Below are 23,327 nucleotides of genomic sequence, written 5' to 3' on the forward strand. Positions count from 1 at the left end.
ATGAGGATGGATATGTGTGTGTGTGTGTGTGTGTGTGTGTGTGTGTGTGTGTGTGTGTGTGTGTGTGTGCGCGCAAGTGTATACCTGTCCTTTTTTCCCCCTAAGGTAAGTCTTTCCGCTCCCGGGATTGGAATGACTCCTTACCCTCTCCCTTAAAACCCAAATCCTTTTGTCTTTCCCTCTCCTTCCCTCTTTCCTGACGAGGCAACCATTGGTTGCGAAAGCTAGATTTTGTGTGTATGTTTGTGTTTGTTTGTGTGTCTATCGACCTGCCAGCGCTTTTGTTTGGTAAGTCTCATCATCTTTCTTTTTAAATATAAACTATTACTTATGTGTAGTTGAAAAACTGCTGTATTTACATCATCTGCTCCACCTGTGGTCAAATTTTAAGGCTAGTAAATACATCTCATTCATAACTTTCAATAGACAACATACATCAGTAACATTCACAGATTTAAAAAAATGACAAATTGAGAAACCACCAATATGTACATAGTACAAACAGAGAGAGCTTTCCTTGAACACTAATAACTGATAAAAAGCTGTGCAGGGGACACAAGGCAAGTTGATAAACAACACATGGTTTCGCAAGCTGCTCTGTCTTTATAGTATCAAAGTGAAGGGGCTTCTTTTATCTTAATTCTCCCAACATATTCTCTCTCTCTCTCTCTCTCTCTCTCTCTCTCTCTCTCGCATGGGGGGGGGGGGGGGGGGGATATTTCAACTGGCCTGGGAATGTCCAGCAACTCTGAGGTAAACCTACTCCTTGCCATGAATGTCAATAGGACAGAGTGAGTTGCAACAGATTGCTGCAAGAGAGATGGCTTTTTGATCAGTGCACGCAATGAAGATTTGAAACCAGAGGAAACAGTCTAAAATTGAGCCTAGGGATGAGCCATTTCTCACATGTCAAGGCCCATATCTGAAGACCTGGTACAGACTGACCATGTAGTGGCAACTGAGAACACAGATGACGTGCCAGCATATGCAAGGACAGAATATGGCAGTTATGATGCAGGCAAATATATCTTTTGATGTGGAAGAAATGCCTTATCCAAAGCAGCAAAGAACTTTAAATGCACTACAGTCCATTTTTTTTTTTTTTTTTTGAAGCTTCAATAAATACAGATCAGTTATTTTTTTAAAGATATACAAACTTAAAAAAATGATAAAAATATCAAAACAGACAAACAAAGATAACTGTACATTTCTTTACAAAAGTATCACTGTACATAATTTTCCTGTGGCTACCCTGTTGCCAAGCACACTACAAAACAGCAGCAGTGACCAAGTAATGTTTTATGCACTTGTTTTCTTCATTTTTTTTAACTCTACTCTCACCATTTCTCATTCTCCTCTGTTCATCCATTACTAACTGCCCCCATCTCTCTCTCTCTCATTGCTTTTTTCCTTTTTCTTTTCTTTACTCTATTGCCGAGGCAGCCAACATGCACATCAAACACACTCATTACTCATGACCTTGGCTGTTGCTCGAGTGTGGCAGTGAGTATGTCATGACTCAAGCACATGCAAGGTGATTGTCAAAATCTTAGTGGAGGAGATATCAACTAAATGTGGTAAATAGCCTGCAAGGAAAATTGCATGCATGACAAGTAAATGCTTAATGAATACATTATTTCATCATTATAATATTTCCATCTTTGTATTTTTCCTTCTCTCTTGCTCAGAAATATCATAGTATCAGAAAATTAGTTACACAATTCACTTGTTCCACATGGCCTAAAAAGAGGAACTCGTGTCTGCTATAATCATATTCAAGTTATGAAGTCATTTAATGACAGTTCAATGAAGAAACAATACTCTCTATGACATGTAAATGGAAAGATAGAAGTGGCAAGATAAATGAGACATAAAATAGAATCAGTTATGTTAACACAGTAGAAGTTAAAGAAACATCAATAGTACATGACAGCTGTGTGTCTAGAAAGGAAAAAAAAGATTACTTTGAACAATAATTTCAGGATATCAAACTGTATACTACACGAATATTACACAAGTAGACACTATTTACACAGATTCTTTGTGGTTCATTTCTTAAGACACTATTGTCTTCATAAAATAATATACTTGTCCTCCTTATTCTTGGGAATTACCTTTCATTGACATGATCTGGACCAATACCACAGCACTTCTTTGATATAACTAAGCCTGCTCTGCTAAAATTTCTTTCACTTGCAGTGTTATGGGTGGAAATGCATAGGGCTTCCTTTGCCACTTTGGGAGTTTTGGGAAGCCACAAACATTAGCTTTCAACCAAGACGAAACAATCTTCAAGTCATCACCTGCAACATTTAGGTCCGAATATCTCTCTACTTCATCTTTACCTCTTTAAGTTGATGAATGCTTGTTCTACCACTTCTTTACAGGAGAGAAGATGGGACACACTCCTTCTTCCACAACTATGCTAACCTTTGATGAACAGTATGATTTTTCCCCCTCCTTTTCTTTACTAAGGACCACCAGTACTTTGAAACAAACCAAACAATGAAGCCATCTAATGAGAATCATGTAGCTCATTAATAACCTCCTCTTTATGCAGGTTGTATTGCAATGTCAACTTCATTTGAGCATGAATCTAGTAAACTAAATGCCCATAGCACAACAAAAGGAGGGTTGGTGCAGCTTCATCCTCTAGGTCATTTGCGGCTTTCTTAAAAGATGGAATTTAATTATGTCATCCAAAGATATCATTTCCTCCTTGTTTTTCTCGAACAGCAAATTCTCAAAGTAATTTCATTGCAGATGAAATTAATTCACCATCACACAGATGTCACTCCATCTACCTTCAACATCACCATGCCTCTGAACCTGAACATTTCTTATTTCCTACAGTTCTACACACTATCTGGACAGATTTCTAAATGAAAGGCAATTCTTCACTAAGGAACTTTTGATCCAATGTGTGCCTTAATGCTGTGTTTATGTAGTACACTGACAGACATATGTGGTGTTCAAGAATGTTCTTTATCTCTCTTTATCTCCTACATTTTATCATATAACTCTGTAGGTATATTTTCACTTTTTTAAATATCTGGAAACATCATTGCAAGAAACAAATTTTCTTTCTTCACACCTGTCCTCAGAGTCCACAATAACATTGTATGTTGCATTATCATAATATAATCTGTAATAATTGTCAGACCATAGATTGCACATTGTAGCACTATTGTTCCTGTGAATGGCTTCATATGCTTCATGCAACATCTCACTTCATTGGCTATATCTTGTGCATGTCAGACAATGTTCTTGGAGAGAGTATTCATACAAATCTTGTGAAGTGTTCTAAAAAGTTATATTAACACAGAAATAACAATAACTCCTGCTTCACATGAAGCTCAAATCGCCTCCTTGCTATCGGCTGAGTTGACAATATTTATTCCATAGTTGGGCAAGAAATGGTATGGTATGCTGGCGAATGTGAAACAGAGATGATCTTATACACCTGAAGCACCATGAAGAACTATCACTGCATCAAAGAGACTGATTACAAGTCCTGTCCACTCCCAAGACTTGACTAAGGCACTTTGAGATACTGAGTGCTTTCAGGATCCTTGTCTTCAGGGCATTTAGGTGTGGCAACCAGGATAGTTCTAAATCAAATATGAGGCCACAAACATCACTACTAAGTGTTTAAAATTTAGAATGATGGCCCTCATTTATAATAGTAGTAAATTAAAAACATGGTGAGGACAATCACAAAAAAACACACACACACACACACACACACACACACACACACACACACACACACACACACACACACCCCTAAGAAGAAGAAAGATTAAAACCTGTCTTTGCAACCCACTCTTCCATACTCTGAACTCCAAGTTGTGACCAGTAAGATTCTGTTTAAAACCAATTGAATGCTGCCATTCCACCTTATGCCTCTTAGTAGTTTTGTGCCTTGACATTAAACCGATGTTTCAGAGTCCAGTGGCATTGTCGTCGTCGTCGTCGTCGTCTTCTTCAGTCCTGAGACTGGTTTGATGCCGCTCTCCATGCTACTCTATCCTGTGCAAGCTGCTTCATCTCTCATTACCTACTGCAACCTACATCCTTCTGAATCTGTTTAGTGTATTCATCTCTTGGTCTCCCTCTACGATTTTTACCCTCCACGCTGCCCTCCAATACTAAATTGGTGATCCCTTCATGCCTCAGAACATGTCCTACCAACCGATCCCTTCTTCTAGTCAAGTTGTGCCACAAACTTCTCTTCTCCCCAATCCTATTCAATACTGCCTCATTAGTTATGTGATCTGCCCATCTAATCTTCAGCATTCTTCTGTAGCACCACATTTCAAAAGCTTTTATTCTCTTCTTGTCCAAACTATTTATCGTCCATGTTTCACTTCCATACATGGCTACACTCCATACAAATACTTTCAGAAACGACTTCCGGACACTTAAATCTATACTCGATATTAACAAATTTATCTTCTTCAGAAACGCTTTCCTTGCCATTGCCAGTCTACATTTTATATCCTCTACTTTGACCACCATCAGTTATTTTGCTCCCCAAATGGCAAAACTCCTTTACTACTTTAAGTGTCTCATTTCCTAATCTAATTACCTCAGCATCACCCGACTTAATTCAACTACATTCCATTATCCTCGTTTTGCTTTTGTTGATGTTAATCTTATACCCTCCTTTAATGACACTGTCCATTCCGTTCAACTGCTCTTACAAGTATTTTGCTGTCACTGACAGAATTACAATGTCGTCGGCGAACCTCAAAGTTTTTATTTCTTCTCCATGGCTTTTAATACCTACTCCGAATTTTTCTTTTGTTTCCTTTATTGCTTGCTCAATATACAGATTGAATAACATCGAGAATAGGCTACAACCCTGTCTCACTCCCTTCCCGAACACTGCTTCCCTTTCATGCCCCTCGACTCATAACTGCCATCTGGTTTCTGTACACATTGTAAATAGCCTTTCGCTCCCAGCATTTTACCCCTGCCACCTTCAGAATTTGAAAGAGAGTATTCCAGTCAACACTGTCAAAAGCTTTCTCTAAGTCTACAAATGCTAGAAACATAGGTTTGCCTTTCCTTAATCTATTTTCTAAGATAAGTCGTAGGGTCAGTATTGCCTCACATGTTCCAATATTTCTACGGAATCCAAACTGATCTTCCCCAAGGTCGGCTTCTACCAGTTTTTCCATTTGTCTGTAAAGAATTCGCGTTAGTATTTTGCATCCATGACTTATTAAACTGATTGTTCGGTAATTTTCACATCTGTCAGCACCTGCTTTCTTTGGGATTGGAATTATTATAGTCTTCTTGAAGTCTGAGGGTATTTCACCTGTCTCATACATCTTGCTCACCAGATGGTAGAGTTTTGTGAGGACTGGCTTTCCCAAGGCCACCAGTAGTTCTAATGGAATGTTGTCTACTCCCAGGGCCTTGTTTCGACTCAGGTCTTTTATTGCTCTGTCAAACTCTTCATACAGTATCATATCTCCCATTTCATCATCATCTACATTCTCTTTGATTTCCATAATATTGTGCTCAATTACATCGCCCTTGTATAGACCCTCTACAAACTCCTTCCACCTTTCTGCTTTCCCTTCTTTGCTTAGAACTGGGTTTCCATCTGAGCTCTTGATATTCATACAAGGGGTTCTCTTTTCTCCAAAGGTCTCTTTAATTTTCCTGTAAGCAGTATCTATCTTACCCTTAGTGAGATAAGCCTCTACATCCTTACATTTGTCCTCTAGCCATCCCTGCTTAACCATTTTGCACTTCCTGTCAACCTCATTTTTGAGACGTTTGTATTCCTTTCTTCCTGCTTCATTTACTGCAATTTTATATTTTCTCCTTTCATCAATTAAATTCAGTATTTCTTCTGTTGCCCAAGGATTTCTACTAGCCCTCATCTTTTTACCTACTAGGTCCTCTGCTGCCTTCACTACTTCATCCCTCAAAGATACCCATTCTTCTTCTACTGTATTTCTTTCCCCCATTCCTGTCAATTATTCCCTTATGCTCTCCCTGAAACTCTGTATAACCTCTGGTTCTTTCAGTTTATCCAGGTCCCACCTCCTTAAATTCCCACCTTTTTGCAGTTTCTTCAGTTTTAATCTACAGTTCATAACCAACATATTGTGGTCTGAGTGCCCATCTGCCCCTGGAAATGTCTTACAATTTAAAACCTGGTTCCTAAATCTCTGTCTTACCATTATGTAATCTATCCGATACCTTCTAGTACCTCCAAGATTTTTCCATGTATACAATGTTCTTTCATGATTCTTGAACCAAGTGTTAGCTATGATTGAGTTATGCTCTGTGCAAAATTGTATCAGGCAGCTTCCTCTTTCATTTCTTAGCCCCAATCCATATTCACCTACTACGTTTCCTTCTCTCCCTTTTCCTACTACCTAATTCCAGTCACCCATGACTATTAAATTTTCATCTCCCTTCACTATCTGAATAATTTCTTTTATTTCATTATACATTTCTTCAATTTCTTCGTCATCTGCAGAGCTAATTGGCATATAAACTTGTACTACTGTAGTAGGCGTGGACTTCATGTCTATCTTGGCCACAATAATGCGTTCACTATGTTGTTTGTTGTAGCTTACCCGCACTCTTATTTTTTTATTCATTATTAAACCTATTCCTGCATTACCCCTATTTGATTTTGTATTTATAACCCTGTATTCACCTGACCAAAAGTCACGTTCTTCCTGCCACCGAACTTCACTAATTCCCACTATAACTTTAACCTATCCATTCCCATTTTTAAATTTTCTAACCTACCTGCCCGATTAAAGGATCTGACTTTCCACGCTCCGATCCGTAGAACGCCAGTTTTCTTTCTCCTGATAACGACGTCCTCTTGAGTAGTCCCCGCCCCGAGATCCGAATGGGGGACTATTTTACCTCCGGAATATTTTACCCAAGAGGACGCCATCATCATTTAATCATACAGTAAAGCTGCATGCCCTCGGGAAAAATTACGGCCGTAGTTTCCCCTTGCTTCCAGCCGTTTGCAGTACCAGCACAGCAAGGCTGTTTTGGTTAGTGTTACAAGGCCAGATCAGTCACTCATCCAGACTGTTGCCCCTGCAACTACTGAAAAGGCTGCTGCCCCTCTTCAGGAACCACACGTTTGTCTGGCCTCTCAACAGATACCCCTCCGTTGTGATTGCACCTACGGTACGGCTATCTGTATCACTGAGGCACGGAAACCTCCCCACCAACGGCAAGGTCCATGGTTCTAGGGAGGGGGGGAGGGGTGCAAATGGATACTTTACCTAAATCTTTGTGAATTTAACTGCACTTATTGAATGCTCTTTTTTCATACACTACAGAATCCTCAGTAAACCATCTAAGATAGCTGCATCTATCCAGACAGTCCACAGACCACCATAGAGTGCGTGGCGCACGGTACCCTGTACCACTACTTGTCATTTCCTTTCCTATTCCGCTCACAAACACAGCGAGGGGAAAAATGACTGTCCATATGCCTCTGTGTAAGCCCTAATGTCCTGTATCTTATCTTCATGGTCCTTACGTGCAATGTATGTTGGCGGCAGAAGAATCATTCGGCAATCAGATTCAAATGCTAGTTATCTAAGTTTTCTCAATGGCATTTCTCAAAAAGAATGTTGTCTTCAATCCAGGGATTCTTGTTTCAGTTCCTAAAAGATCTCTGCAACAAATGATGTTAGAACTTACTGGTAACAAATCGAGCAGCCCACCTCTGAATTGCTTCTATGTCTTCCTTCAATCCGACCTGGTACAGATGCCAAACAACCTAGCAGTACTTAAGAATAGGTTGCACCGGTGTCCTATACGTGGTGCCCTTTACATATTAACCACTCTTTTCTAAAATTCTCCCAATAAATGGAAGTCTACCATTCACCTTCCCTATCACAGTTCTCACTTACTCATTCCTCATCTTCATATTGCTTTTCAGCGTTACACCTAGATATTTAAATGACTTGACTGTCTCGAGCAGGACACTAGCAACAGTGTATTCGAACGTTTCAGATCTGATCTTCCTACCCATCCACATTAACTTACATTTTTCCACATTCAGGGCTAGCTGCCATTTGTCATGCCAATTGAAAAAGTTTGTTTAAGTCATCTTATATTTTCTTACAATCACTCAGCTTCGACACCTTACCATACACCATGGCATCATCAGCAAACAACCACAGATTTCTGCCCACCCTGTCGGCCCAATCATTTATAAGTGTGGAGAACAACAGTGGCCCTATCACACTTCCCTGGGACACTCCTGATGATGTCCTTGTCTGCGATGATTACTCGCCATGAAGGCGGCATACTGGGTTCTATTATTTAAGAAGTCTTTGAGCCATTCACATATCTGTGAACTTATTCCATATGCTTGTACTTTCATTAACAGCCTCCAATGGGGCACCATGTGAAAGGCTTTCCAGAAATCTAGAAATATGGAATCTGTCCACTGCCCTCCATTCATAGTTCGCAGTGTATCGTGTGAAAAAAAGGGCAAGCTGAGTTCCGCCCGAGCGATGCTTTTTAAAACCATGCTGATTCATGGACATAAGCTTCACAGTCACAAGAAAGTTGTTGATATTCAAACTGAGAATATGTACAAGGATTCTGCAGCAAACAGAAGTTACAGATATTGGTCTGTAATTTTATGGGTCCATTCTTTTACCCTTCTTATACACTGGAGTCAACCGCGCCTTTTTTCCAGTCTCTTAGGATTTTGTGCTACTTACACTGACTACTGTATGCTTATATATGCTAAGAGCAACAGAGATTCTTTCACATTTCCTTTATCATCTCAATTTTGGCATCATTTTTGATGAATACTCTACATCAAAGACAACAAGCTGGTTCCTTCCAGTCAAGAATCAGTCCGAGTAATCGCACATATTGGAACATATAACAAATCAGGATAGGCATTCTAGCAACATGAAATAACAACACACTTTGCGCAACATGTAATCTTGGAACTATTTATAACATCTTCCGTGAGGAGAGGAAGTCAGCTCACACAGGGTGATGCAAAAGGGAGGTGAGGGGGGGATGGGGGTGGAGGGGGTGCATGAGCATTCTGAATAATATTACATGGAACTTCACATACCTGAAGCAAATCCTTGATAAGCCATATCAAAAAATGGAAATAGCTTCTTCTGTTTCACAACATTCGCTATTTCTTTCCACTGTTCAGGTTTTGGGTCTACACCAGTGGGATTGTGAGCACAAGCATGGAACAGAATTATCGATTTTTCTGGAATTTTCTAGAAATAAAATATGGCATACCATAACTCGATTATGGACATAATGTGACACATTTAGAGCAATCCTACACTCTTAAATATCTTCCTCTAATGTAGCAAACATTAAGTAACACATTATGTCACATGAATAGGATATTTTGCTCATGTCTAATTAAAATAAATTACGAAAATGATGTTAAATGAAGAGAAAATTTTACTCACTGCTATGTCCTGCAAAGCACCTTGGAAATCAAATCCACAAGTTTTTGGATCATAATAACGGTACTGCTTTACATTAAGGCCAGCATGCTTAAAAATTGGGGTATGGTTACCCCATGATGGGGTTGGCAGATACACTTCTTTGTTGCCTGGGAAGAACTTTTCAAGAAATGCTGCACCAATACGTAAGGATCCAGTTCCAGAAATTCCCTGCAAGGTAGCATTCTGGAAGGAAGGAAAAAAAATGTATTTATGGATGATACACATTTATCTTACTTTCATTACAGCTAAATGTTCCACAAAACACTGTTCTAGAAACAGTTACCTTTTGCTAGTGTGTGACAAACTTACAGCAAACAAACTGGAATGTATAACAAGTGCTATTACAAATTACACATGCCAAATTTACATCAAAATTTGCTGATACAGTCAAGAGATGACATCTCATGCATAACTGCATAACATGAACATTGCGAAGTATTTTCACATTAAGAAAATGAAGTCAGTCTCATGATTGACATTGTCAGTCTGGGGGTGATCTGCAATGTATGATTAATTGAAGAATACTTCACAAGCCAGTATCACTAAAAAAGCATTTTACTGAATGACCGGTTTGGCAGACTATGCTGCCATAATTGGATCTTATACACACTAAATTTTTTAAGAACATATTGTCCATCAGCGTTCCATGTTGCTTCAATTTACATATGCACTTCCCACTACCATGTAGAAAACCACCCACTGGCATGCTAAGTATAAAAGTTTTATGAATAAACATAAATATAGCTTGCTAGTTACTTCTATTTTTGTACATAACAATTTTATATTTGACATGCCAACGTGCAATGATCTTCATGGATGTGGGAAGTGCATATGCAATGTGAAGTGGCTTTGAACACTGGTGGACAATATGTTGTAAAAGTTTTAATGCATAAGATCCAACAATGGAAGCTAGTTCCGTAAGAAATGGCCATCCAGTAAAATGCTTTTCTTAGTGATCTTGGTTTGTGAAGATTTCTTCAGTTAACACACACATACTATACACAGTTAGGCAGAAAAAAGAAATACACTAGCATCTGCACTGTGTGTACATGTTCCACTATGTGATATCTTACAGAAAATTTGCAAAATTGATACAAACATTTAAAATTTGTCAAAATTATGCAGGCTGATACATACAAATTTTAGAGCCAGCTTAATTTCAAAGCTTTTAGCCAAGAAACAGTTGTCTCCAACAGAAACCTATCCCAAGTGAAAGACAAATTACTACCATGATTTTTTAATTTAATTTTTATTCTTCTGTCATCAGTTTTCTGGATGGTTTAACGCAGTGTGCCATGACTTCCTCTCCTGTGGTAACTTCATTCCAGACTAGCTCATGCACCCAGTGTCCTAAATGATTCGCTGGATTTCTTCCAATATCTGCCTTCCCTTCTTTTACCCTCTAAGGCTGCGATCTAGTACTATTGGAAGTTATTCCTCATGTTTTAACAAGTCTTACCATCCCTCCCCCTTTTCTAGTCAGTGTTTTTGGTATGTTTTTTTCTCCTTGCAGATTCAGTAGGAACATTTTGTAATTCATCAGTGCACCTAATTTTCAACATCCTTCTACAGCAATACCTATTCAAATGCTGATTTTCTTCTTCGTCAATTTTCCCCAAAGTCCACAATTCACTTCCACAACATATATTGCCCCAAATGTACATTCCCAGGAAGTTCTTCCTCAAAATTTAAGCCGATTTAAAAAATCTTGCATGATTCTTCTGGCCAGGTATACCTTATTCATCTGTGGTGGTCTGCTTTTTATGTTGTTCTTGCTTCACATGTCTTATGTTAGTTCCGTAACTTCCTTGTCACCAATTTAGACATTATATTTATTGCTGATCTCATTTCTGTTAATGCTCATTACTTTCATCTTTCTTCAGTTCACTCTCAATCCAAATTCTGTACTCCTTACTTTAACTGATGATAGCAATGTCGTCAGCAGATCTTAACATTGACATGCTTTCACCCTGAATTTTAATCTCATTCCTGAAGCTTCCTTTATTTCCATCACTACTTCGGTAACATACAGATTGAACAGCAGGGGTAGAAGCCAATATCTAATTAACAACCTTTTTAAGTCAAGCACTTTGTTGTTCTTCATTTTCTTGTTTGCGTAATATCTTTTTATTTTTTATTTTTTCTCACAATATGAATGTTTTCTTTTCCTCATTAGTAATAAGAAACTGGTACATTGCTGCAGAAGACAGCAAAGATAGGAATTTAAAATAATCTTTGTAACAAAAGAAATTTCAAGAGAATATTCCATTTTTTTTACGGCGTTTGTTTCAATCTCGCTTGAGAGTACTTACGTTTTAGATCTCACACAAGGACATGTAATTTTTACTGCTGTGTCAACAATGAGTATTTTAAATACTGTGTGTGATAAAAATGCAAAAGGAAAAAATTACATATTACGAGTTATAATAGACGCAAGAATATTTTTTTTATTTCTGTGCATGACTTTTGCCTAGAGTGAGTGTGTAAAATAATCAGAACAATTGAGCACAAGTTGCTGCAAAACATGGTTTGTGCGACTTCAGTATTGGGAAGTTGCATTGTATTTTTCTTGCGTTGTGAGGAAGACCATTCCTGGTGCCAAATTTAGTTTCAACAAGAATTCATGCTTCAATTCCAGTACTGCAAGTAGTATTTCTCATTACGTAAATTTCATGCTGATTCATACTCTGAGTTAGCTGTTGGGCTGCCTCCTAGCATGGTTATTCCAAAATCTACCAAGAGCTAACATGTTCTCTTTTTTTTTATGCATATCATATTAAGCACCTTTCTCTACAACTTACACCTATTTTCAACATCTTACACAAACACTTTTTCTAGTTCCACAATTCGTATTAATATATCTTTATTTTTCCCAAGTCTTATATCATCCGCTATGAAACCAACATCAGAAATGCCTCTATGGTGCCTTTACCTTTCGAGATGCCAATTTGGTTATCTAACAGATCCTCAATTTGTGTGTTCCATCTTCTGAGTATTATACTTAACAGTAACTTTGGTGCATGAAATGTTAATTTGATTGTGTGATAGTTCTCATATCTACCCTAGCTATCTTTGGGATGGTGTGGATGGTATTTTCCCAAAACAAGAATGGTTTGTCTTCAGTCTCATGGATTATACACACCAACTTTAACAGCTGTTTGGTTGCAAATGAAGATTTGCATAATAACTACATGGTAAAGTACTCTCCTCTTTGTCTGCTATAATTTTCCAAAATCTCATTTTGACACCACACACTGTTTTGGAAATATGAGGAATGTTGTCGATATGGATATTTCACTCTGGCTTTATTGCTGGCACAGTGCGATTGCAAATCAATGTGTTACATCAGATCAATGTTCTTCAGATTGGAGATAGGTATCTCCATCCAAGTCTAAAGAAAAATTCAATATGTTAGCTAAATTTGATAATGTAATACGCACCAATCACAAAATAATAGCGACCCCTATATTCCATTGCAAACTTTTTTGAATTTTGCACAGTGTCTTACTTCCATGTAAATATCCCAACAACTATGATCATTAACAAAATGGTGGTCACATCATGAACCTGACAAAGCTGTTAACTACTGCAAAAAAATATTTTTTACTGAGTATTTTTTATAAAATCATCTGAGAAAGATTGCAGGGAGTGCACCTCGATTGTGTCATTGCCAACCAGCCAAAAGGTTGTCTGCCTCCCCTTCCAAACAAACAAATTAACTCTCCCAGCATTTTGGATGAAAACTGATCACTACACATCGGTCATCGTATCCTGTTCAGACGTATCGTACGTCCTAACCAGGCATGGCTGACACTTCTGCCAGCATCTCTCTCCCTGTTTCTCAGATGCCCAGAAACTCACCTGTAAGGTACACAAGAGAGCTTTGTGAACTTTGAAAAGTAGGAAAGGGGTGCTGGCAGAAGTGAAGCTGTGAGGGAAGGTCATAAGTTGTGTCCAGATAATTCAGTCTGTCAGAGCACTGAACACAAAAAAGACAAGGTTCTGGGTTCGAGTCCCATTCGGGCACACAATTAGAATCTGAAACAAAATTTCAAGATCAGACTAACTGATACCTCAACAGGTAATCATATGTCGCAATCTTTCATTTCTTTTATTTTTTTTTATTCTTATTCTTTGTTTTAGGGCGCAAAACTGCTATGGTCATTAGCGCCCAGTCCGTGACTTAGGAAACAGTAAAAACCGAAAATGGAAACCAGCAGCAATGGGAACGAAACTCAAAAACTTGGAGAAACTAAAAGCAGAAGGAAGGCTTAAAAGTCCACTACAGAAAGGGGTTGGTTGTCCCCAAAAAAAGCTTCAAATAACTGACGTCATTTCACTGGCACTAATAAACTCGAGAACGCGATCGGCCGAGCGTGTGTCATCTGCTAAAATTGACGATATATCAGGCGACAGCTGTAGACGGGCACGTAACGAAGTAAAACAGGGGCACTCAATTAAAAGGTGTCTTACCGTCCACAGCTGAGAGCAGTGGGGACAGAGTGGGGGAGGATCGCCGCTTAAAAGATGTCGATGGCTAAAAAGACAGTGCCCTATCCGGAGTCTAGTTAAAATTACCTCCTCCCGACAACGCGTTCGGGAGGAAGAGGTCCAAGCGCAAGGAAGAGCTTTCACGTCCCGCAATTTATTATGGGGAAGTGTGGACCAATGTGCGTGTCATAAAAGAACAACACGACGACATAAAACACCCTGTAGGTCGGCGAAGGGAATCGATTGAATAGCTGGCCGAAGAAGAGAGACTGCAGCCTTGGCCGCAATATCGGCCGCCTCATTTCCACAGATACCAACGTGTCCCGGGAGCCAGAGGAACACCACAGAGCCACAGAGATGCCGCCCCCCCCCTCCCCCCCAGGTGGAGCAAGCGCAGACAGTCCTGAATCCGGTGGACCAGAGGGTGGACAGGGTAAAGAGCTTGGAGACTGAGGAGAGAGCTGAGAGAATCTGAGCAGATAACATACTGCATCCGCTGATGGCGGCGGATGTAGTGGACAGCCTGGAGGACAGCGTAAAGCTCTGCAGTATAAACCGAACACTGGTCGGGAGGCCGAAATCGATTTGGGGTGTCGCCAACAATATAGGCACTCCCTACACCTAACGATGTTTTCGAGCCATCAGTGTAATTAAATGTGGCTTCCTTCATTTGTGCACATAGAGCAGCAAATGCCCGACGATAAACAAGTGAAGTGGTGCCATCCTTGGGAAATTGACAAAGGTCACGGAGCAGGCAAATCCGGGGACAGAGCCAAGGTGGTGTTGTACCCCAAGTTGTCAAGAAGGTTTTAGGAAAGCGGAAGGAAACAGAATGGAGCAGTTGACGGAAGCGGACACCCGTTGGTAGTTGGGAGGAGGGGCGGCCTGCATACCCTACATCAAAGGAGGCGTCGAAAAAAATGTCATGGGCTGGATTAGCAGGCATGGAAGACAGATGGCTAGCATTACGACTCAGAAGGACTGCTCGCCGATTGGACAGCAGAGGTTCAGCAGTCTCAGCATAAAGGCTTTCCACAGGGGTGGTGTAAAAGGCTCCAGACACTAAACGTAATCCACGGTGGTGGATAGAGTCGAGACGACGAAGAATAGACGGCCGAGCAGAGGAGTAAACGATGCTTCCTTAGTCCAATTTCGAGCGCACTAAGGCGCAATAGAGGCGGAGAAGGACCACTCAGTCCGCTCCCCAGGAGGTACCATTCAGGACACGGAGGGTGTTGAGCGATCACAGGCAGCGAGCCGAAAGATAGGAAATGTGGGAGGACCAGCACAGTTTTCTGTCAAACATGAGACCCAAGAATTTAGCGACGTCCGAAGACGGAAGGTTGACAGGTCCTAGATGTAAGGAGGGTGGAAGAAACTCCTTACGTCGCCAAAAATTAACACAAACGGTCTTACTGGGAGAAAAACGGAAGCCGGTTTCGGTGCTCCAAGAGTGGAGGCGATAGAGACATCTTTGAAGACGTCGTTCAAGAAGGCTGGTCCGTTGAGAGCTGTAGTAGATCGCAAAATCGTCCACAAAGAGGGAGCCCAAGACATCAGGAAGGAGACAATCCATAATTGGATTTATGGCAATGGCAAACAGTACAACACTCAGCACGGAGCCCTGGGGTACCCCGTTTTCTTGGGAGAAGTACGGGAGAGAGTAGTGTTCACCCGCACCCTAAATATGCGCTCTGCCATAAATTCGCGAAGAAAAAGGGGCAGCTGACCTCGAAAGCCCCAAGAGAATAGTGTGCGGAGGATGCCTGTCCTCCAACAGGTATCTTATGCTCTCTCCAGATCAAAAAATATTGCTACTGTTTGGCGTTTCCGGAGGAAATTGTTCATGATATAAGTGGAGAGAGCAACAAGATGGTCAACTGCAGAGCGATGCTTTCGGAATCCGCATTGGGCAGGTGTTAAAAGACTGCGGGATTCCAGCCACCAAGCTAAACGGTAATTCACCATATGCTCCAAAACCTTACAGACACTACTCGTGAGAGAAATGGGGTGATAGCTAGAGGGGAGATGTTTGTCCTTTCCAGGTTTCGGAACAGGAACGACGATAGCTTCCCGCCATCATCTGGGAAAAGTACTGTCGGTCCAAATTCGATTATAAAGGCGAAGGAGGTAAGGCAGACTATGTGTTGATAAATGCAGCACCATTTGGACGTGGATACCATCCGGTCCTGGGGCGGAGGAGCGAGAAGGAGAGAGTGCATGTTGGAGTTCCCGCGTGGAGAAAACAGTATTGTAGCTTTCGCGACTTTGAGAGGAGAAAGCAAGATGTCGCACTTCCGTTGCACGTTTCTTCAGGAGAAATGCTGGCGGGTAATTTGAAGAGCTCGAAATTTCAGCAAAGTGTTTACCCAAAGAGTTAGAAATTGCGACGGGGTCCACTAACGTATCACGCGTGACAGTGAGCTCAGAGACCGGGGAGAAACTAGGCGCGCCTGGTAACTGTCGAAGCCGACTCCAAACTTCCGAGGAGGGAGTGAAGGTGTTAAATGAGCTAATAAAGAATTTCCAGCTTGCCTTCTTGCTATCGCAGATGACGCGACGGCATCGCGCACGGAACTGCTTATAGCGGATACAGTTGGCCAAAGTAGGATGGTGGCAAAAAACGCGAAGAGCACATCGCCGCTCACGTATTGCGTCACGGCATGCCTCGTTCCACCAAGGAACTGGGGGGTAGGGGTGGGGGTGGGGGGGGGCAATTCGGAGGTGCGTGGTACTGAACGTTCCGCAGCTGTAAGAATAATGTTGGTAATATGTATGACCACATCATCGACGCTAGGAAAGTGACAGTCATCGAATGTCGCTAGAGACAAAAAAAGTGTCCAATCGGCTTGGGCAAACTTCCAGCATCGCGGGCGCATATAGGGCAGTTGAGGCTGCAGTTGAAGAACACATGGAAAGTGGTCACTCGAGTGTGTATCATCAAGGGCAAACCATTCGAAGCGCCGAGCTAGCGGAACAGTACCGACCGAAAGGCCCAAATGAGAGAAATTTGTCGTGGAGGCAGACAAAAATGTAGGGACCCCAGTGTTTAGGCAAACTAGATTCGCTTGGTGGAAGACGTCTAGCAATAGTGAGCCACGTGGACAAGGATGTGGAGATCCCCAAAGCGGGTGGTGGGCACTGAAGTCCCCAACCAGCAAACAGGGTGGTGGAAGCTGACCAAAAAGAGGAAGGAGATCAGCGCGTGCCATTGGTGTGGACGATGGAATGTATACAGTACAAAGAGAAAAGGTATATCCAGAAAGGGAAAGACGGACAGCGACAGCTTGGAAGGAAGTGTTTAAGGGGATTGGGTGATAATGGAGAGTATCATGGAGAAGAATCATGAGGAGTCCATGGGCTGGAGTGCCTTCAACAGAGGGGAGATCAAATCGGACGGACTGAAAATGGGGGAGAACAAAGCGGTCATGGGGACGCAGCTTTGTTTCCTGAAGACAGAAGATGACCAGCGAGTAGGATCATAAGAGGATCAACAATTCATCCTGATTGGCTTGAATGCCGCGGATATTCCAGTGGATAATGGACATAGGGTGAACAGAAAATGGAGGAATGTGACCAAGGGTGCCGTCAACTCAACGACTGCTCAGAGCTTGCGACTGACAGTATGGAATGGCATTCAGCCGAAGGCAGAAGATCCTGATCCATAGGTTGTTCAGGAGCAGCTCCTGTCACCAGCGATCGGCCGGTTGATCGGCCGCCAGCAGTGCGCCTCAGCGACACAGAAAACGACCAAGGGCGATTTCCGCCAGGTGGTGCTGTAGATGACACACGCCTTGGCGGAGAAGGAGATGAACTGGGTTTCTTATTAGCCTTCTTGAAAATGTGATTTTTAGATGAAGGAGGAACCGATGGTTGTGAAGGTGGGGTACGTAAAATATCTTCAGGAGTATGCTCTTTTTTCGAAGTCTTGGTGTCTGACTTTTGGGCTCGAGATTTAGCAGAACCCGATGAAGGGTGAGCCGTAGAGTGGTCAGGCGAAAGTGGTGAGGTTGAATGGGCGATCTTTGTGCTGGCCGATCTGACGACCGTGGCACTAAAGGTGAGGTCGCAAGTCTGCGTGGCCGCCCCCTTTGTTGGCCGAGGAGAAGCAAGGACAGTGCTGTATTTTCCTGTCTGAGACACGGAATAATTTTCGAGCAGCAAAGGTCGACACCTTTTCCTTCACTCTGATTTCCTGGATGAGCTTTTCGTCTTTAAAAATGGGGCAATCTCGAGAGGAAGCAGCGTGGTCACCCATACAGTTGATGCAGCGAGGGGATGGAGGTGGACAAGCACCCTCATGGGCATCCTTGCCACACTTAACACATTTGGCCGGATTGGAACAGGACTGGCTGGTGTGATTGAACTGCTGACACCGATAGCAACGCGTAGGGTTTGGGACGTAAGGGCAAACGGAAATTATCTCATAGCTTGCTTTGATTTTCGATGGGAGTTGAACTTTGTCAAATGCCAAGAAGACAGTGCAGGTTGGAATGATGTTCATGTCAACCCTTTTCATAACTCTATGAACAGCCATTACGCCCTGGTGAGACAGGTAGTGCTGAATTTCGTCGTCAGACAATCCATCGAGGGAGCGTGTATAAACGACTCCACGCGAGGAATTTAAAGTACAGTGCGGTTCCACCCGGACAGGGAAGGTGTGGAGAAGTGAAGTACGCAGCAATTTTTGTGCCTGGAGGACACTGACTGTTTCTAATAACAAGGTGCCATTCCGTAATCTGGGACAAGACTTTACAGGACCTGCAATTGCGTCGACACCTTTCTGAATAATGAAAGGGTTGACCATGGAGAAGTCGCGACCTTCATCAGACCGAGAAACAACAAGGAACTGTGGCAACGATGGAAGAACTGTCTGTGGCTGAGACTCAGTGAACTTACACTTGTGAGCAGACATAGTGGAAGGTGAGGAAACCATTGCGGAAGAATCCCCCATGATTACCGGCGTCTCCGATGGCGCGCTCCTCCCTTGTGGGGGCCCTTTCTGAGGGCACTCCCGCCTTAGGTGATTGTTCACACCTCAGGTCACACCTCCCGACAAATGGACGGAGGGACCAATCGGCACTTTCGGAAGGTATCACCTCGGGTAATCACCCCTCCCTGGGCCTGGCCCTTACCAGGGGGTACATACGTGTCCTACCTGTCTACCCGAGGCAGGGAATTACGCGTTACCCCATCAGCGGCTACGCACGAAAATGCGTGGGTCGGCCTTCAGACACGCACAGGGAGGAAGAAAGAGAAAGGGAAAAACAAAGAAAGGGAAAGGAAAGAAGAGAGGTCTCAAACGCCGCAGCGGAGAAAAGGGTAAAGAGAAGAGGTAAGGAAAAGAGAAGGACAAAGGAAGGATGAAGACAGACAAGCAGAGAAGGCGAAGAATGCGTTACATTTATGAGCGTCCGTCTCCGGACGTAGGCACAAACCATACTCCCAGAGGGGGAGAGAGATGAGGGGAGGGGGGGGGAGGCGAAGATGGGGGATAGGGAAGGATGCGGAAAAGGGAAGGTATGCAGCCCGGAAAGGAAGGAGGGCCACATTAGCTCGGGGTCCCGTGCTCGCTATGCACGTATCCACAAAAGAGTTGTGGACCCCTGGGGGGAGGGGGGGCGGCGGCGGCAATCTCATGTATTCTAGAAAAATATTGAATTTGTGATACCTCAAATGCATATTTACCTAAAAACTGCAAAGTAGCTCCTTAAATAACTAAATGCCAACAGCTTAAATTGTACCTTTTGTTACTGTTTTCCCTTCAGCAGATTTGTTCTTATTCTAACCAGGTCACAAGCATGACACTTCTACCAAACTCAACCCGTGAGACAAACAACATATTAAATCTCTTCTAAATGTGCTTTGCATTAATTGCAAATCAGACACTCTATTGTACTAGATGACGTAGTTCCTCTGGTTCATAAGTAGCATTTTTTATGCAAGTAAAAATGCAACAAGCAACTAAAATCATTCTAAAATGTGTTTTCTCCGTATGACCATCAGACAGTTCTGAAGCAGTCACACATTGTTGACAAAAAATTAATTTATTACTGCAAAAATAAAGAATTTCATGTTTCAAAGTACATTGTTTCCTAAATCAAAGATATGCACTGTTAATATAATCATTTGCAAATAAAAATTAATGCTATACTAACATAAAAGCATGGAGAATTAATTAATTACTCACCAAACCATTTTTCACTATTTCACTATCATCTCCCAGTGCCAAGAGTATGGATAGCTTACAATATTCTGGATTTCCAGCAATTGGTGCATATTCTTTGTCCATATTCTTTGCTCTTATTTTGTCTTCTGCCTGTCAAAAAGATAACAGCCTCCATCAACTTTACGAATTACACTGCATCACACACAACAATATATCCGTAAATTTTATTTCTGTTCATGAAATGCAAATGTTGCCACAAGTCAAGTTACATAACTATCTTTCTTTCGGATTATATATAACCAAGGCAATTACCTCTCTAACACTGGGTAGAACAAATGGTTTCCCATTATCATCTCTGTAAGCACCAACACCTAGGTTAATTTTCTTTGGGTTGGTATCTCTCTTATAAGCCTCTGTTACTCCTAGAATAGCATCTGGTGGTCCCATCTCAACATGAGACCACCATGAACTGAAATTTAAAATTAACAATCATAATAAAGAAGTGAACACCTAGAGCACTAAACAAATGTAGCATGAGAAATATTCGAAGGCAATATTAAGGAAAACTGAAATAGAAGACAACAGAAAGATGTACTCACTAGTCTGTATGCACATACACTACAGTTAAAACTGAGCACAGTACCACGACTTAGACATACTTATAGAGATGGTGCAAATGATCTTAATGTCTCAGCTGCTTACACTAAAAAAAAATGGGATAGAACAAATCATCTGAAACTTCCTTTGAATGGATTAATATTCACAGCCATAAAACACTGAATTCTAGATAACAAGATATAGGAACAGGTGTATCAAGGCAGTCTGGTGACATTGCCACTCTCAAGACTTAATATGACAAGCAACGCTTTTCAGACTTACGGAAGGAGCCCTTTATAACAAATATTTTATTATTATTATTATTATTATTTCTTTCTATTCTCAGACGTTATGTCTGGTCAAAAATGGACAGTGACGCGGACCTCGATCAAGCGTGACTTCCTTTTAACTGTACGGTATATGTTATATTGCATTTAGGAACTTTCGGGTCATTGAACATGTATCAATTACGGATTTCTGTAGTTGTATATATAAGTTTGGATGTAGCTGTATTGTATTGATGTACTGGTGGATATTGTGTGGTATTACTCTTGTAGTTGATAGTATAATTGGTATACTGTCAACTTTATCCTGATGCCACATGTCTGACTTCCTCAGACAGTTGGATGTATTTTTCAATTTTTTTCCTCCTGTTTTCTTTTGTATATTTGTTGTATTGGGTATAGATATTTTGATTAGTGGTGTTAACTTCTTTTTATTGGTGAGTATGATGTCAGGTTTGTTATGTGGTGGTGTTTTATCTGTTATAATGGTTCTGTTCCAGTATAATTTGTATTCATCCTCCAGTACATTTTGTGGTGCTTACTTGTACGTGGGAACGTTTTGTTTTATAAGTTTATGTTGTAAGGCAAGCTGTTGATGTATTATTTTTCCTACATTGTCATGTCTTCTGGGGTATTCTGTATTTGCTAGTATTGTACATCCACTTGTGATGTGATCTGTTTCTATTTGTTGTTTGCAAAGTCTGCATTTATCTGTTGTGGTATTGGGATCTTCAATAATATGCTTGCTGTAATATCTGGTGTTTATTGTTTGATCCTGTATTGCAATCATGAATCCTTCTGTCTCACTGTATATATTGCCTTTTCTTAGCCATGTGTTGGATACGTCTTGATCGATGTGTGGCTGTGTTAGATGATACGGGTGCTTGCCATGTAGTGTTTTCTTTTTCCAATTTACTTTCTTCGTATCTGTTGATGTTATGTGATCTAAAGGGTTGTAGAAGTGGTTATGAAATTGCAGTGGTGTAGCCGATGTATTTATGTGAGTGATTGCTTTGTGTATTTTGCTAGTTTCTGCTCGTTCTAGAAAGAATTTTCTTAAATTGTCTACCTGTCCATAATGTAGGTTTTTTATGTCGATAAATCCCCTTCCTCCTTCCTTTCTGCTTAATGTGAATCTTTCTGTTGCTGAATGTATGTGATGTATTCTATATTTGTGGCATTGTGATCGTGTAAGTGTATTGAGTGCTTCTAGGTCTGTGTCACTCCATTTCACTACTCCAAATGAGTAGGTCAATATTGGTATAGCATAAGTATTTATAGCTTTTGTCTTGTTTCTTGCTGTCAATTCTGTTTTCAGCATTTTTCTTAGTCTTCGTCTATATTTTTTTAGTTCTTCTTTAATACTTGTATTACCTAATCCTATTTTTTGTCTGTATCCTAGATATTTATAGGAATCTGTTTTCTCCATCACTTCTGTGCAGTCGCTGTGGTTATCCAATATGTAATCTTCTTGTTTAGTGTGTTTTCCCTTGACTATGCTATTTTTCTTACATTTGTCTGTTCCAAAAGCCATATTTATATCATTGCTGAATACTTCTGTTATCTTTAGTAATTGGTTGAGTTGTTGATTTGTTGCTGCCAGTAGTTTTTGATCATCCATGTATATCAAATGTGTGATTTTGTGTGGGTATGTTCCAGTAATATTGTATCCATAAATTGTATTATGTAACATGTTGGATAGTGGGTTCAGAGCAAGGCAGAACCATAAATGACTTAACGAGTCTCCTTGGTATATACCACACTTAATCTGTATTGGCTGTGATGTGATATTATTTGAATTTGTTTGGATATTAAGTGTGGTTTTCCAATTTTTCATTACTATGTTTAGGAACTGTATCAATTTAGGATCTACTTTGTATATTTCCAATATTTGTAGTAAGTAGGGTACACTACCAAAAGCTTTTCAGTAATCAATGTTATGGGTAGTGTAGTGACCTTTGTTTAGTTTTAGCTTGATATGTCACCTCTGCATCTATTATCAGTTGCTCTTTACATCCTCGTGCTCCTTTGTAACAGCCCTTTTGTTCTGTGTTGTATGTGTCATTAATTTCTGTGTATTGACTGAAGTTAATATTTTGTATATTGTTGGTAGGCATGTTATGGGGCGATATTTAGCTGGGTTTGCTGTGTCTGCTTGATCTTTAGGTTTCAGATAAGTTATTCCATGTGTAAGTGTATCAGTGAATGTTTATGGATCCGCAGTGTAACTGTTAAATAATTTAGTTAGATGTGAATGTGTTGAGGTGAACTTCTTTAGCCAGA

The 23,327-nt window shown here is 40.9% G+C and overlaps 1 protein-coding gene across 1 annotated transcript in view; it reads right to left on the reverse strand.

The window, feature by feature from the left end:
- Positions 1-23,327, reverse strand: part of LOC126190864 (aspartate aminotransferase, mitochondrial) — a 72,150-nt gene that overhangs the window by 18,509 nt on the left and 30,314 nt on the right. Inside the window, exons 2-5 of the mRNA XM_049931459.1 lie at positions 20,476-20,632; positions 20,185-20,313; positions 9,465-9,686; positions 9,107-9,263 (exon numbers count right to left, since the gene is read on the reverse strand). Of these exons, the coding sequence (XP_049787416.1) occupies positions 9,107-9,263; positions 9,465-9,686; positions 20,185-20,313; positions 20,476-20,632 (665 nt within the window). The remainder of the gene's footprint in view (positions 1-9,106; positions 9,264-9,464; positions 9,687-20,184; positions 20,314-20,475; positions 20,633-23,327) is intronic.

The sequence above is a fragment of the Schistocerca cancellata genome, chromosome 6 (assembly GCF_023864275.1).
Source record: "Schistocerca cancellata isolate TAMUIC-IGC-003103 chromosome 6, iqSchCanc2.1, whole genome shotgun sequence".
Classification (NCBI taxonomy): domain Eukaryota; kingdom Metazoa; phylum Arthropoda; class Insecta; order Orthoptera; family Acrididae; genus Schistocerca; species Schistocerca cancellata.